The 14,810-nt window shown below is 36.8% G+C and overlaps 1 protein-coding gene across 9 annotated transcripts in view; it reads left to right on the top strand.

Moving 5' to 3' along the window:
* Nucleotides 1–14,810, top strand: part of LOC106067906 (pleckstrin homology domain-containing family M member 1-like) — an 82,746-nt gene that overhangs the window by 15,509 nt on the left and 52,427 nt on the right. For all 9 annotated transcript variants that reach the window (XM_056007521.1, XM_056007526.1, XM_056007523.1 and 6 more), the window contains 6 exons: nucleotides 383–506; nucleotides 4,922–5,000; nucleotides 5,173–5,226; nucleotides 5,861–5,956; nucleotides 9,038–9,117; nucleotides 9,723–9,793. In XM_056007521.1, coding sequence (XP_055863496.1) covers nucleotides 383–506; nucleotides 4,922–5,000; nucleotides 5,173–5,226; nucleotides 5,861–5,956; nucleotides 9,038–9,117; nucleotides 9,723–9,793 — 504 coding nt within the window. The remainder of the gene's footprint in view (nucleotides 1–382; nucleotides 507–4,921; nucleotides 5,001–5,172; nucleotides 5,227–5,860; nucleotides 5,957–9,037; nucleotides 9,118–9,722; nucleotides 9,794–14,810) is intronic.

Below are 14,810 nucleotides of genomic sequence, written 5' to 3'. Positions count from 1 at the left end.
GCAACTGATGGACCTAAGAAGTGTTTGTGCATACTTTATAAAGGGGGTTTGCAGGCTGTTCAATTGAAGGATGAAAGAGACACAAAAGGGGGCTTATAGAATTTAAGGAGGCGGCGCGGTGGTTGAGCGGTAAAGCACTTGGCTTTCAAACTGGGGTTCCCAGGTTTGAATCCTGGTGTAGACTAGGATGATCTTTAATTTTGGGATCTTTGGGTGCCTTGAGTTCACCCAGCTCTAATGGGTACCTGACATTACTTGGGGAAAAAATAAGTATGGTAGTTAGACCAGCTATGATGAATAAGTATAGAAGCTATGTTTGATCTTTTCCAAGTTGTATTGCTCATTTCATTTTAAACTTTTATCTTTTTTTTTTTTACTTTAGAGTATCATGAAGATACAATTCATCATGTGAAAGTAAAAAAAGGAATAACTATTCTTTTTTCTAAAACCTTAAAGTTACTCCAACATAAGCACCTTCAACTAGATGATGCTGAATTTATATACAGGTACTTCTTAATGAACTATTATTTTAGATTGCTTTTTTGTAACTAATGTAGTTTTTTTTTAAAACATAATCAAGCATGTAAGCCATAAAAGTTAATTTTAGAGATGAATTGAACATCTTCATTCTTATATATGTTACCAGCAAAGTGCAAATGATTCTCCATTTTCTACTTTGCTTAGGCATTCTATAGATTATTAGAACTTTGTCAGGTAAAGTAGAAAATGTCTTACTTAGAAAGGTATTTATAAATAAAATATAAATATAAAAAACACAAAATGAGCAACAGGATTTTTTAAGACTAAAATAAAAACCTTTAGCCTATAATAAATGCAATTTTAATTTTCAAATAATTCTTTAGGTCAAGTAATCATATTTTAAAATAGTAACACACATTAGTAAATATAATTTTTTTAGTTTCTTCTAACTATTCTACAATAAAAATTAGAAGATGCAAAAAGATTTATAGTGATCTGGTAAAACAGCGACAGTGGTCAATAGAGGATCAAAGTCATTCATAATACTGTTGAAGGCTAATCATTATTTTAATTTTTAACCCTACACAAGGGGTCGAAATTCAAAGAAAAAGACGAGGATAGTTCTTCTTACCATAGGTGCATGGAATGTGCTCACTTTACTTGACAACGACACATCTGAAAGACCACAAAGACGAACTGCACTAGTAACCAGGGATCTCCACCGATACAACATAGACATGGCAGCACTGAGTGAAACTCGGCTTGCAGATGAAGAGGATCTGGATATACTTTCTTCTAGAGCAGTAGAAGCACTGGAGTCGGCTTTGCCATAAAAACATCATTAGTATCTAAACTAGTCGGGCCTCCTAAAGGAATTAGTGACCGGCTTATGACCCTAAAGCTGCCTTTACAAAACAGAAAGAAACACATTTTCATTGTTAGCTGATACGCACCCACCATGACCAATCCAGATGATGTCATAGCAAAGTTCTAGGAAGAACTAAACTCCACCATACTTGATATTCCAAAACCAGATAAGCTACTCATTTTCTGTGACTTCAACGCAAGAGTTGGCTCTGATCATCACATCTGGAAAGGAGTCTTAGGCAAATTCAGGATAGGTCAGTGCAATAGCAACGGATTATTACTACTCCAGACCTGTGCTGACCACAAGCTGCTCATATCAAACACAATATTCAGTCTCCCAATGAGAAAGCGAACTTCCTGGAAGCATCCCCGCTCAAGACACTGGCACCTCATAGACTACGTCATCACCAAACAATCTGACCGTCAGGACATACATGTCACCAAATCTTGCTGTGGTGCAGAATGCGGAACATCATCACAAAACTAAACATTCGTATTCAACCAAAGAGACGTCCGCAAAAATCTAAACCCCTAAAAAGGCTAAATACGGCCAGACTAGCAGTTAACAAAATTTAAAAGTCGCTTACAGATGCGCTAAAGAACTGCCTCAAGTCCATCCCTCTAGCTGAATCAAATGTAGATAAAAGCTGGGAATGCTTCAAAGAAGCTATCCATAGCACAGCATTAAACATAATCGGACCTATCGAGAGAAAGTATCAGGACTGGTATGGTGAAAACAGTACTGAGATCAGAAAACTATTAGATGAAAAGCACAAGCTCCATAAATTGTATCTGAACAACCCAAACTCCCAGTCCACTAAAGATGCATTCACAAACATCCGCAAATATGTGCAAAAACAGTTATGCCAAATGCAAGAAAGTAGAAACAATACAGGAATTTGCTGACGGGCACGACATGAAGAACTTCTTCCATGAAATAAACAAAGTCTATGGACCCACAAAGTCAGGCTCATCCCATCTACTAAATGCTGATGGGGCAATCCTATTGACAGATGAGGAAGAAAACCTAAAACGCTGGGCGAGCACTTTGAAAAGGTTCTCAATATACCTTCCATTATAAATGAAGCGGCCATAGACAGGCTACAGCAAGTACCAATAAATGAAAAAATGGATGACCCCCCCTACGCTAAAGGAACCGATCTTGCCATTCAACAGCTCGCAAACAGAAAAGCCACAGGAGCTGACTCCATTCTCGCAGAGGTCTACAAAAAAGGAGGATTAGCCCTGATTGAAAGACTTCATGATCTGTTCTTAATTATGTGGGAAAAAGAGTCAATACCACAAGACTTTAAAGATGCCACAATTGTCCATCTATACAAGCGAAAAGAAAACCGCCAAATCTGTGACAACCACAGAGGAATATCTCTTCTCTCTATTGCTGGGAAAATCCTCGCACGCATCCTACTAAATCGGCTCATGCAACACATAGAACATGGTCTACTACCAGAAAGCCAGTGCGGCTTCATAAAAGAGCGTGGAATCATTGACATGATCTTTGCGGCAAGGCAGCTCCAGGAAAAATGCCAAGAACAAAATGCTGACCTCTTCTCAATATATGTCGACCTAACAAAAGCATTCGACACTGTTAGCAGAAAAGAACTATGGAAGATTATGTCAAAGTATGGTTGTCCACAAAAATTCATAACCATGGTGAGACTATTTCATGATGTCATGAAGGCTCGAGTCCAGGAAAGTGGAGAACCATCAGAGCCCTTCGAAGTATCAAACTGAGTAAAACAAGGCTGTGTCCTAGCACCTACACTGTTCAGTATCATGTTCTATGCTATGCTGACAGATGCATTCACAAATAGAGAAAACAACAGGATAAATATAACATACAGATTTGATGGTGACCCATTGAACCAGAAGCGGCTCAAAGCAAAATAAAAAATAAAATCAGATGTAATCAGGGACTTGCTATTTGCTGATGACTGTGCCCTAAATTCCTGCTATGAAAATGATCTTCAAAGCATCGTCAGTGACTTCTCAAGAGCATGCTCAGACTTTGGCCTTACCATTAACACAAAAAAAGACTGAAGTCTTGTATTTGCCTGCTCCAGGGAAAGCCTACTAAGATCCAAGCATCAAGGTAAATGGACATGATATAAACGCAGTGGACGGAGTCACATATCTTTTTTCAGCACACTCTCCAGAAACGGAAACATCGATAACAAAATCGACCTGCGTATCGCCAAGGCCAGTGCATCCTATGGCAGACTGTCTAAAAACATCTGGAACAGACGAGGTATCACCACAGCTAGGGATCTATCGAACTGTCATCCTCCCTACATTGCTCTATGCCTCAGAAACGCGGACAGTGTACAGAAAAAATGCAAAGAAACTGAACCACCTCCACATGACATGTGTAAGATAAATACTAAAGTCAAATGGCAGGACAAAGCAATCCTGATGCAGTCCCAGCTGCGATGGGCAGGACACGTCTGCAGAATGGAAGACTGACGCATCCCTAAACGACTCTTGTATGGCCAACTAAGTGAAGGAAAGCGTTCGCAAGATAGTCAAAGAAAAGAGTTTAGGGACACCCTCAAAGCTTCTCTAAAGGTATTCAGCATAGACCCAGCCACCTGGGAGACAGAGGCACATGACAGAGCATCATGGCATCGCGCTGTAAAAACTTGTGCACAGGTTGCTGGGGAAAAGAGAACAACGCTGGCAGAAGAAAAACACCAGAGAAGAAAAGCAAGGCCAGTGGCACTAACTACAGCTGGAATAACATGCCACTGTGCAGCCGAACATTCTGGGCTCACATAGGCCTCACCAGCCACATGAGAAGGGAAAACAAAACCCCAGTACTAAGCTCTCAGCCCCCTTGATGACAAAGTAGTCATAATCGAAGAACAACGATGGACAAACTATATATATATATATATATATATATATATGTATATATATATATATATATATATATATATGTATGACTCTAGACGTTGTGTAATATTATATATTTATAATATTACACAACGTCTAGCGTCATACAGGAGGATTGTGAGCTTTATCTTCCTGATTCATTAATAATATAGAGCTTCTCAGTAATGATATTCTGATAGATGGTAATTGGGAACATATAGAGGCAATCATTATTATTTACAGCTGGCTGGGATGAATTTTTTTCTTTATAAAATAAAGTCTCCTAAAAAGATCTTAATGGTCAGCTCACATGCTAGTTTACTATCGTTGACTTAAGGAAGACACCTCGCAGCAACTGCCACTTGAAAGAAATATCTGGAAACATTCTTACCAAGTCCACAGCAGATACATTTGAGATTTAAAGAACAGCTTTCATTGAAGAAGTTCAAAAGGGATGGTTCTTAATCAACAGACAATAGCTTTAACTGTTGAAAATGTGAACAATTGTTGTCACAACCAAGCCTTTGTTGCATGTAACCTTTGCCTTAATCTTAAATCGTTATTTAATATATATATATATATATATATATATATATATATATATATATATATATATATATATATATATATATATATTGTCTCAATGTCTGTAGACTGATGATTTTGAAAACTTTTCTATCAATAGTAATGATGCCTCAAACAATTTATGCAATGTCCTAGAAGCAGTGTTCCTGCATGGCCTTAAAGACTCTGTAACTCAGAAGGTAAGACTTTTTTTTTCATTTTTTCTTTTCCAAACAAAAAAAGATTAGTCTAAGCCTTAGCAAATATAACTCAGCTTGGGATGGGATTCTTCAAGCTAAAGACCCCCTTGATAGGTAGCTTAGCAGTTTATGCTCCTTAGCCTTACAGGTTAATTGTTCTCTAACTTTTCAGTTGACAGCTTATGTTGGACTTGCAGCATCCTCATTAGACACAACTTCAGGACTAGTGAGTAACTTTTGGTTTATATATAAAGCTAATGAAGACAACTAATTGTTTCCCTTATCTTATCTATATAATACAGACATTACTTCAAAAAAGAAGATGATTACGTCCTATGCGTCATGCATTCAGTCATGCATATTAACCAATGACTTAAATTCTGCCATGTCACTGGTTTTCCTGGTTATCTCAGGCAATCTATTCCATGCTCTAATAGCACTAGGGAAGAAGGAGTATTTGTACAAATTTGTCCTAGCATATGGAGTGAGGAATGTGCCTTTATCTTTGTGTCTTAGTATTTTATTAAATTTTGTTTTTGTATTTGAAGATTATGGTTCAGTGTTTTATGTATAATACTTTACTTTTGAGTCTTCTGACCTGAAGGCTTTCTAAATTTAGTGATTTTACCAAAGGTGTTACTCTAGTCAAATGTGAATATTCGTTTGTTATGAATCTCACTGCTCTATTTTGTGTCTGTTCCAGTTTCTTAATGTTTTCTTGAGTTGAGGGGTCCCAAACAGAGGATGCATATTCTATTATTGTCCTAACCAAGGTTAAATAACATTTTAGTTTTATGTTCTCATTTGATTTATAGAAATTTCTTTCTTCTTGCCCCTAAAATTATTTTGTTAATTTTTAGAATTTCTGGAATGTAGCAGCCAAGTTTACTCACAAAGATGTCATAGTCCAGTTACAATCATTGTCACAGATTACCACACCAATAGGCTGGTGTCGTGTAAGTCACAGTTTCCTACAGTTGTAATAATTAGTTTCAAAATATATTTTTTATGATGAAATTGTAATATTGTAACATAATGCAGTATTCATCTTTATCTCACTACAATATGCATAGCATGTAAATATATTTTTGTTCCAATTAAATGCTAAACAATTTTTATGTACCTTATCTTAGCTGATTGGCTAGTGTTATACTACTTCATTTTTTTTAAACAGGAACTTTGAGGAGACTTTTTTTTGTAAAACCAAACATTAAGAATGTGATTGCTTTAAAACATAATTTTTTTTAAAGACAGTTATTATGGTTTTAATTTATTAGTTTTCTTAGATATTTTGTTTTGCTATTGTGAGTCTTTAAATAGTCCTTACCAAAGTATCATAAGGTCATTGTTTCCTTAAGCACAAATATGTTGTGAAATAGAGATGAGTGCTTGTGTTTTGCTTAAACTTAGATCATCCCATGTCATTTTGTGCATTGGGATGCAATCTGACTCCATAGTCTTCACTGTTCTGAGGTTATTCATGAATATCTAGCTGTTCAAGTTCTCAATTAATGAGTTTAACAGGTGGACATGCTGCCTTATATCCTACTCACATAATTTTTGTTAAATCCAAGTTTATATGGAGGCCAATTTTGGGTGGCTCTCTAGGCTCATTGTCATAGCTGGATTGGCTGTTGAGATATCATAGTATCTGGATGAATTTTTCAGCCATATTGTCTCACTATGGACAAGAAATTTGTATTGTGAAAGACAGCAAACATTGAGGATTAAAAAATGTGTATACAAACTAATACAAGTTCCTCACAGAAAAAAAAATAGTGAGGAATGAAAAAAGTTACATTATAAATGGATTTTTTATTTTGATTCTTTATCATGAGTGTGAAAGTGAAATGACAGGTGAATAAGGATATAAAGAAAGGTTAAGAATGATCATGTGCCTTGAATGGAGGTATGAGGGAGAAATAGGTTGGTCATATTTCAGTATTGATACAAGTTAGTTTAATTTTAAATTAAAGAATATTATTTTAGATTAGTATGAATGGAAATTAGTCCTGGGAGGCACAACATAAATTTCTGTTTTAGTTCTGGAAAGAGACATGACACTTTACATTGTATTCATTGATTTCAGGCACCATCCATCCACACAGGATAAAAAAACAACACACATTTCTTTAAAATGAGGTGAAGGTTAAGATTCTGCTCCCATTCTCCCCTACTTTTGACTAAGCTTATATCCTCTGTCTGTCTGGTACAATTTTTGTACAAGCTATTTCTCCATCTTTCCATTCTCGGATCAAGTTGAAACTTTGCAAAATTATTCATTTTCAATGACAACACATAAATCAATAAAAAAAAATTACAAATTAATATACTGATTATTAGTAAATAATTATTTTGTTTGGTATTCAACAAGGGTATAAGTTGAATTAGTCCCCTTTATACTTTGTGAGGAAAATAAGGTTGCCACTCAAATGTTTGAAACTAACTGTCATGCTTAAATGTGGTTTGTTGACGGGAAACAAGGTCAAGGCTAGTCACAAGATGATCAAAAGTGCAGGTCCATGTATGTGAGTTTGGTGAAGTCATAAAATGGCTGGAAAAGAAAGGTGAAGGCTAAGATAGTGTGGGCTTCGAAGGAAGGCTCTAAAGGTTTTGAGGATGAGATTATAAAGGTGGTAGTTGAAGTTTTTCCTTTTAGTTAGAGTCAGTTAGGGCTAGATCTTATAGAATGAGAGCTAGATGTTGCTAGTTAAGGTACTAAGTTGTTAGTTTATTTGATCATTATTAATATTATAGTATACTGTATCTAGACTTACCTAACACTTATGTAACATTGTTCTTTATTGATTTCTCATTAGCTTTTAATACCAAACAACTTCATTTACTTATTAGAAAAATGTAAACGTTGAAGATTAGTCCATATATAATACTATGGGTTAATTAATTTTTGACCCAGAGTCCTCAGAGGGTTAGGGTAAACTATGTAATATGAAATGTACATATAGTTAACACAGGGAATGTAGTCCCAGGGGCCTGTGACATTGCCATTTTGTTCATTTTGTACACCAATCATTTTCAATCCAGTAGTCCTTTTTGCTCCTTCACAAAATTAGCTGATTCTCTAATTCTCATAGAGCTCAGTTGTAAATGAGTATTTCAGAGACATAAAACACATTGAAAAATACTGTAAAGATAATTTTTTATTATTGAATGTAAAAAAAAAGAAAAAGAAATGATAATCGATTTTGGTTGGGAAAAGAAGAAAAATGATATTCTTTCTGTAGCTGAAAAGGCCATTGAAATAGTGCAAACTTTTAAATACCTTAATTTAATTTTTTACTGCAAATACTGATTATATCAGCCAAAAAGAGCAGCAAAGATTATGATTACTTAGAAAAATGTCCTCATTTAAAGGCCTTGGCTATGTTTTATTAATCTCACATCTGCAATATTTTAAGTTTTAATATTCCTGTCTGGTATGGCAATCTTGACATTAAAAATACAAATAATCTTCTTAGAATCCTAAATGCTGCTGGTACAGTCATTGGCAAATATCAAACACCATTTGGGCAGCTGTTTGAGAAAAACATTCATAAAATAGGTAAAAAGATTCTAGAAATAAAAAATCATCCTTCGGTCAAGGTTTTTGTGATTTTACCATCACAAAAGAAATACAAGACACTGATAGCACTAAAACTATTTGTTTCCCCTGGCAATCCAATCATGAAATGGAAATCTTATATAAACTTTTCACATGTAAATTATTAATGAGTCTGGTGCAAATGTATATTTTGTTTTTCTGTATTATAATGTTTTTCTTTTTAATTCTAAGACAAATTTCCTTATGGATACTAAAGATTATTATAATTGTTGGTTTTTGATAGCTATTGCCTTTGCATGTAAGAGTGGTAGGACTTAACTGTTTGTTGTGCTGGGAGTAAATGGCTGAAGTGCCTATAAAATACATATTTTAAAAAAATAGTATAAAGGATACATTCTAAAACGTAACATAATTGTTGTACTGAAATTGGTTTTATTTCTTTGTATGCATAGTTAATAATGAGATTTTTTTGCAGGCTTGGGTTAGGATGGCATTAAATGATGGTCTCATGCAAAGCTACCTTCATTCAATGATAGTTGATGTGAAAACACTTAAGTTAGTACAACATTGATTTTTGTTTCTATGTTACAAAGCTTATATCAACTCACTCTGTCTGTTACATTATTTTTCCCAAATCCATTCGCTGATCAAGTTGAAACTTAACACAATTATTTGTTGTACCTAACAAACATGAATCAATAAAAAAAAAATGTACCAATTAGTTAATTAATTATTGGTAATAAATTATTTTGCTTGTGATTAAACAAGCCAAATAAAGGCTGCTTATTGAGAGATGAGACTGTATATGTGGAGTTTTTCCCTTATTACATTTTATAGATGTTTTCCCTCACATATCCCATTCTCAGATCAGAAATTTTGCATAATCATTACTAGTCAATGACAATACATGAATCAATAAAACAATTAACCAATTAGTTAATATATTAGTGGTAATTAATTAATTTTGTTTTATGTGGAGAAAAGGTAGACTTATTCCTCCAGTATATGGCAATGATTTTGTGGTTTTTCCCATTGGACTAGCTTTGTTTAAAAAAAATTTTTTTTTTTTTTTTTTTGTTTTTTTAAATAAATATTTTGCTTGTTTTTAATATGCTTTCTTTTAATTTGATAAATTCAGCTTGAAATTTGATCTATTGCAGATATTTTTATCATTCCTTTGCTTACCTCAGGGACTTTGAACAGCCAGGCATTTTAAACAATCTTCTGACAGGTTAGTACATAGACAAGTGGGACTACATACATTTTATACAGAAATATTATATCGTTATTACAGCATAAATTAATTGGCATTTATGGATGAAATGCTTCCTGTCGTTAAATTACTATGACAGTTCTGGAAGAATATCATGCCAGATAAAAATGGTTGGTTACTCACTCACCAAAGTGAATGCCACCTTAAGCTGTGGTTTATGTGAATGAGAGCGTCTCTTTAGAAAAGGGTTCTACAGTCTCATCAAAAAGTGCTTGTCGTGGATTTGTTTATTTGATTGTCGCCCCTAGGTTTGTTTACATTTGTTAGACTGTGTACTGAACATATTTAGTGTTGTGATCTTACTATGCGTGTAGTTGTTTATCATTCAGTGTAATAAAGCTTTAGATGTGACATAGTTTTTGTTATGCTAAAGTACGACAATTTACCACACTGAATCTATGAGGTGTGGTATTGATTCTCGACATGGATAGACTGTTTCGACCGGAAAGGTTTGATGTTGAACCGTGTGATTGTCAAAAGAGCTGAGTCGAAGGCTCTAGAGCTCTACGTGTGTATGCCTGCCTGAACAAACCGTTCTGCATGGAAGAGGTCCAAGTCAATGCCTATGTAAAACATTGCTATTTTCGATTTATCTGGCACTCCGGGCGCATGGACTAGAATGCATGGCCGAAGGCCGAGTACGCCGAGAACCTCCGCCATTTTCCTATGTTGTACCAAGCTAACCGTGCAGGACTCGCCATTAGTGTAACGGTCCCTTGAGGAACGGCGCATGGATTATCGACAGGGATGTGGAAGCTCTCTTTCAACTCCGCTCCGTGCAATGGTAAAGCTCTTGCATTCCCTTGGACACTGCCACAGGAGTTTTGTTTCGCTATTCATTTAGTTTAATCACTTTCTCTAGCGATAGTTTCCACCCGAGTGCCACGTTGAGGCAGAATAGCGTAATCGGGTGATGTTGAACCTACCGCACCACAAGCATCAGAAAAGTGGCTACACTGGTATGAAACCTTTAAAAACGTTTTGTCTGTTGTTACCATAGAAAACATTGATAACAAGAAGCTATTAATAAACTACATTTTGCCATCGGTGTACCAGATGATAAGTGACAAAGAAATGTATGAAGATGCGATTCAGTCACTAAATAACATCTACATTCAGCCTAATAATGAAGTATTCGCAGGCACAAGTTAGCCACGTGTAGACAGGAACAGGGTCAAGGTATTGACGCCTTTCTTCAAAAACTCCACAGTCTATCCAAGGATTGCAACTTAAAAGCTGTGACAGCTGAGCAACATTGCGACGAGTCCATACGTGATGCATTCATCACAGGAATTGTCGCCGACAATATTAGAAAACTTCTCCTAGAGAAAACATTTAAAGTTGAAGGATGCATTTGAGGAAGCTAGAGTACTAGAACACGCCCATCAACATTCGTCACAGCTAGAAACCACTTGTGGAGCTACTACAAATGTTGTAAGAGAACAATCTGCTGATTCTGTCGCTCCCCAGTTGCCTGATCTACGAGCCTCAGTTACTTCGGCTCAAGCAAAACAAGAGGTAAACGCTATATCTATCAAGGAAGACATCATCGTAATGAGTGCCCCGCACATGAAGCAACATGTAATCTGTGTGTCCAGAAGGGATCTTGCAAATCAAGAAAATCTACTGCATTTGCCCTCGCTCCGTTGCACTCTTTAGGACTAGGAAAATCAACCTCTTTGATTCTTCTCAATGGTGTGCCACTTAAAGCCTTGATATATAGTTCGTCCATCGTGGTTCGATGATGACCACTTTGTCATCCAGGGGGCTGAGGGCTTTGCACTGGGGTTTTATGCCTCCTCATGTGGCTGGTGAGACCTATGTGAGCCCGGAATGTTCGGCCGAACATAGAACAAAATCTTGATAGACACTGGAAGTTGTGAGAGTTATGTACCAGCACGAGTTGCCAGAAGTCACAAATGGCCGATAAAAACATCCGTGGACAGAATATTTTTGGCTTCTACTCACTTGTCTCGAGTTACTGAAGGCCATATCTTTGCTACCATTCAACTCAATGATGAAACATATGAAAATATTAAACTGTCACTTTTAGATGGATTATGTTCAGATGTAATTCTAGGCTTAGATTTCATAAGCCTACACGAGAATCTACAGATTCCCTTTAGTAGAAAGAAACCACCTCTGTATGTAGGTACTCTTAGACCAGCTAAAGTAGAGGCGCCTTTTCTTTTTGGTAACTTATCTCCAAACTGCACTCCAGTGGCAACTAAGTCGCGCAGACACTCATTACAAGACAATAAGTTTATTAATGCTGAGATTCAGAGACTACTAAAAGAAGAAGTAATAGAAACTTCAAAATCCCCCTGGCGGGCACATTTCTGATAACAGCCAATGAGAGGCACAAAAGACGTATGGTTATTGATTATAGCCAGACGATCAACAGGTTTACGCTATTAGACGCCTATCCCATGCCAAGAATGGATGAATTAGCAAAGAAGATATCACAATTTTCTGTCTTCAGCACTCTGGACCTCAAAAATGCTTATCATCAGATCCCGATTAAAGAAGAAGAAAGGCCATATACAGCTTTCGAGGCTGGGGGTAGACTTTACCAGTTTCGAAGAATTCCATTTGGAGTTACAAATGGAGTGGCTTGTTTCCAGCGAACTGTAGATAAAATAATCGAAGACGAGCAACTAGAAAATACATTCGCTTCTGTGGACATGATGCCGAATCTCATGATAGAGACCTGCAGAGATTCTTCAAAGTAGCTCAGAAGTATGGTATTACCTTCAACGAAGCTAAAAGTGAAATCGGAACACATAGTTTCAGACTGCTGGGATACGAAATATCTAAAGGTCAGCTCAAGCCTGACCTAGAAAGATTCAGAGCCTTGCGGGAATTAAATGCTCCGTCGAACCTGCGAGAACAGAAACTAATAGTTGGCCTGCTGGCTTATTATTCTCTATGGATTCCTAACTTCTCAGACAAAATCAGCCTCTTAGCTAGAAATAAACGGTTTCCTGTCCCTGAGGAAGTCAAACAAGCATTCCAGGACCTGAATGACGAGCTCGAGAAATCCGCCGTGTACACCATTGATTACACTCGCCCGCTAACAGTCGAGTCAGATGCTTCTGACATAGCTATAGCAGCTACACTTAACCAAGATGGCGACCTGTAGCCTTCTTTTCCCGGACACTATCGCAAAACGAAAGAAGGCACTCATCAGTGGGAAAAGAAGCGTATGCAATAGTAGAATCATTGAGAAAGTGGAAACACTTTCTTATTGGAAGACCCTTTACCCTTGTCACGGACCAGTGATCCGCGTCCTTTATGCATGTATCGTAGAACTATCCTGCTTTCACTATGACGTCGTTTACAGACCAGGTACACAAAACTCAGCTGCCGACACTTTCAGCAGAAATCGCTACTTATCCGCAATGTCACGTAATGACTTAAGTTACTCCACAATAGTTTGTGTCACCCTGGTGTAACTCGGATGCTACATTTCGTGAGATAAAAAAAAATTACATTTTTCTTGCGATGACGTCAGAACAGTGATCAACCAGTGCCAGACATGTGCTGAACTTAAACCTCGATTCTTCAGGCAACCAAGAGGGCAATTAATCAAAGCCACTCAGCCATTCAAAAGAATAAGCATGGACTTTTAGGGGCCTCTCCCTTCACGCAAAAAATATATACTTACCGTGATCGACGAATCATTTTGCCTTTGCATGTCCAGATATGTCATCTGCTACAGTTGTTAAATGCCTAAATGAGTTATTCGCCCTATTCGGGCCACCCTCCTATGTCCATACCGACAGAAGTTCTTCCTTTATGTCTGATGAAGTACAGGAGTATCTTAACGAAAGAGGAGTGGCTACGAGCACGCCTTATAATCCTAGAGGAAACGGTCAAATAGTAAAATTGAATAGTAGTCTTTGGAAAGCTATAATTTTAGCCTTACACTCCCAGGACTTGAGTACATCTCAATGGGAACTAGTATTACAAGACGCGTTGCACTCAATTCGGTCATTTCTGTGCACGGCGACGAACAAAAGTCCACACGAGAGACTCTTTGGATTCTATCGCAGACGTAGTTCTGGAACATCCCTACCAACGTGGTTAACATCTGGTCCCGCGATGTTAAAAAGAAATAGCAGATCCTCTAAGTATGACCCATTAACAGAAGAGGTAGAACATGTGAACAGCAACCCTCAAGGAACTGAATATCAGCTTATCAGCTCTTGATGGCAAGATGTCTAGGATGATTCTCGGCGCCTGTCAAGGAACTGAATATCAGCTTATCAGCTCTTGATGGCAAGATGTCTAGGATGATTCTCGCCGTGGCTAGCCAACAAGTTATAATGATTGAAACTAATACAAAAAGGTGACGATGAAGTCAAGAGCACAACAATGACTAATGTGACAAATTAGTACCTCCGAACACAATAATGTCATTAAAATAGGTGTTTAATTATTGATATATATAGTTCAGATATTAACCACCAAAATTGGATATAATTGAAATAATAATGTGATTAATTTGGTTGATTAATTAAGTAGATAAAACAATGTAATGAATACAAACACATAAGAAATGAATAATGGTACGAAAATTCGGAGTTATCTAATCATGAGAGGCTAAAACAACATAGTTACATATAAATTGATGCTGGGTACAAATAGTAAGCCACACTGGACAGTCTCTCTCTCTCTCTCTCTCTCTCTCTCTCTCTCTTTTGTCTTAGCACGGATCCTGGAGCCCACGTCACAGTCGGTATAGTCTTGATGTGATATGTACTTGTATAAATCTACCGTCTCTGACCGTTACCTAGATATAAGTTGACAGACACAAATAGCCGAGTACTTCATCAACCAATCAACTCGTAACTTCCTAACGTGCAGTAAAGAAAAGATGAATAGTTTCTTCTTACCGCGTGTCCTTGAGAACCACAACACATGTCTTATATCACAATACGACATCGACTTCTACAACATACAACACAAGTCG

Source organism: Biomphalaria glabrata, chromosome 13 (genome assembly GCF_947242115.1).
Source record: "Biomphalaria glabrata chromosome 13, xgBioGlab47.1, whole genome shotgun sequence".
In the NCBI taxonomy this organism is placed as follows: Eukaryota; Metazoa; Mollusca; class Gastropoda; family Planorbidae; genus Biomphalaria; species Biomphalaria glabrata.
Note: the sequence above shows the minus strand (reverse complement) of the source record. Positions and strands in the feature narration are given on the sequence as shown.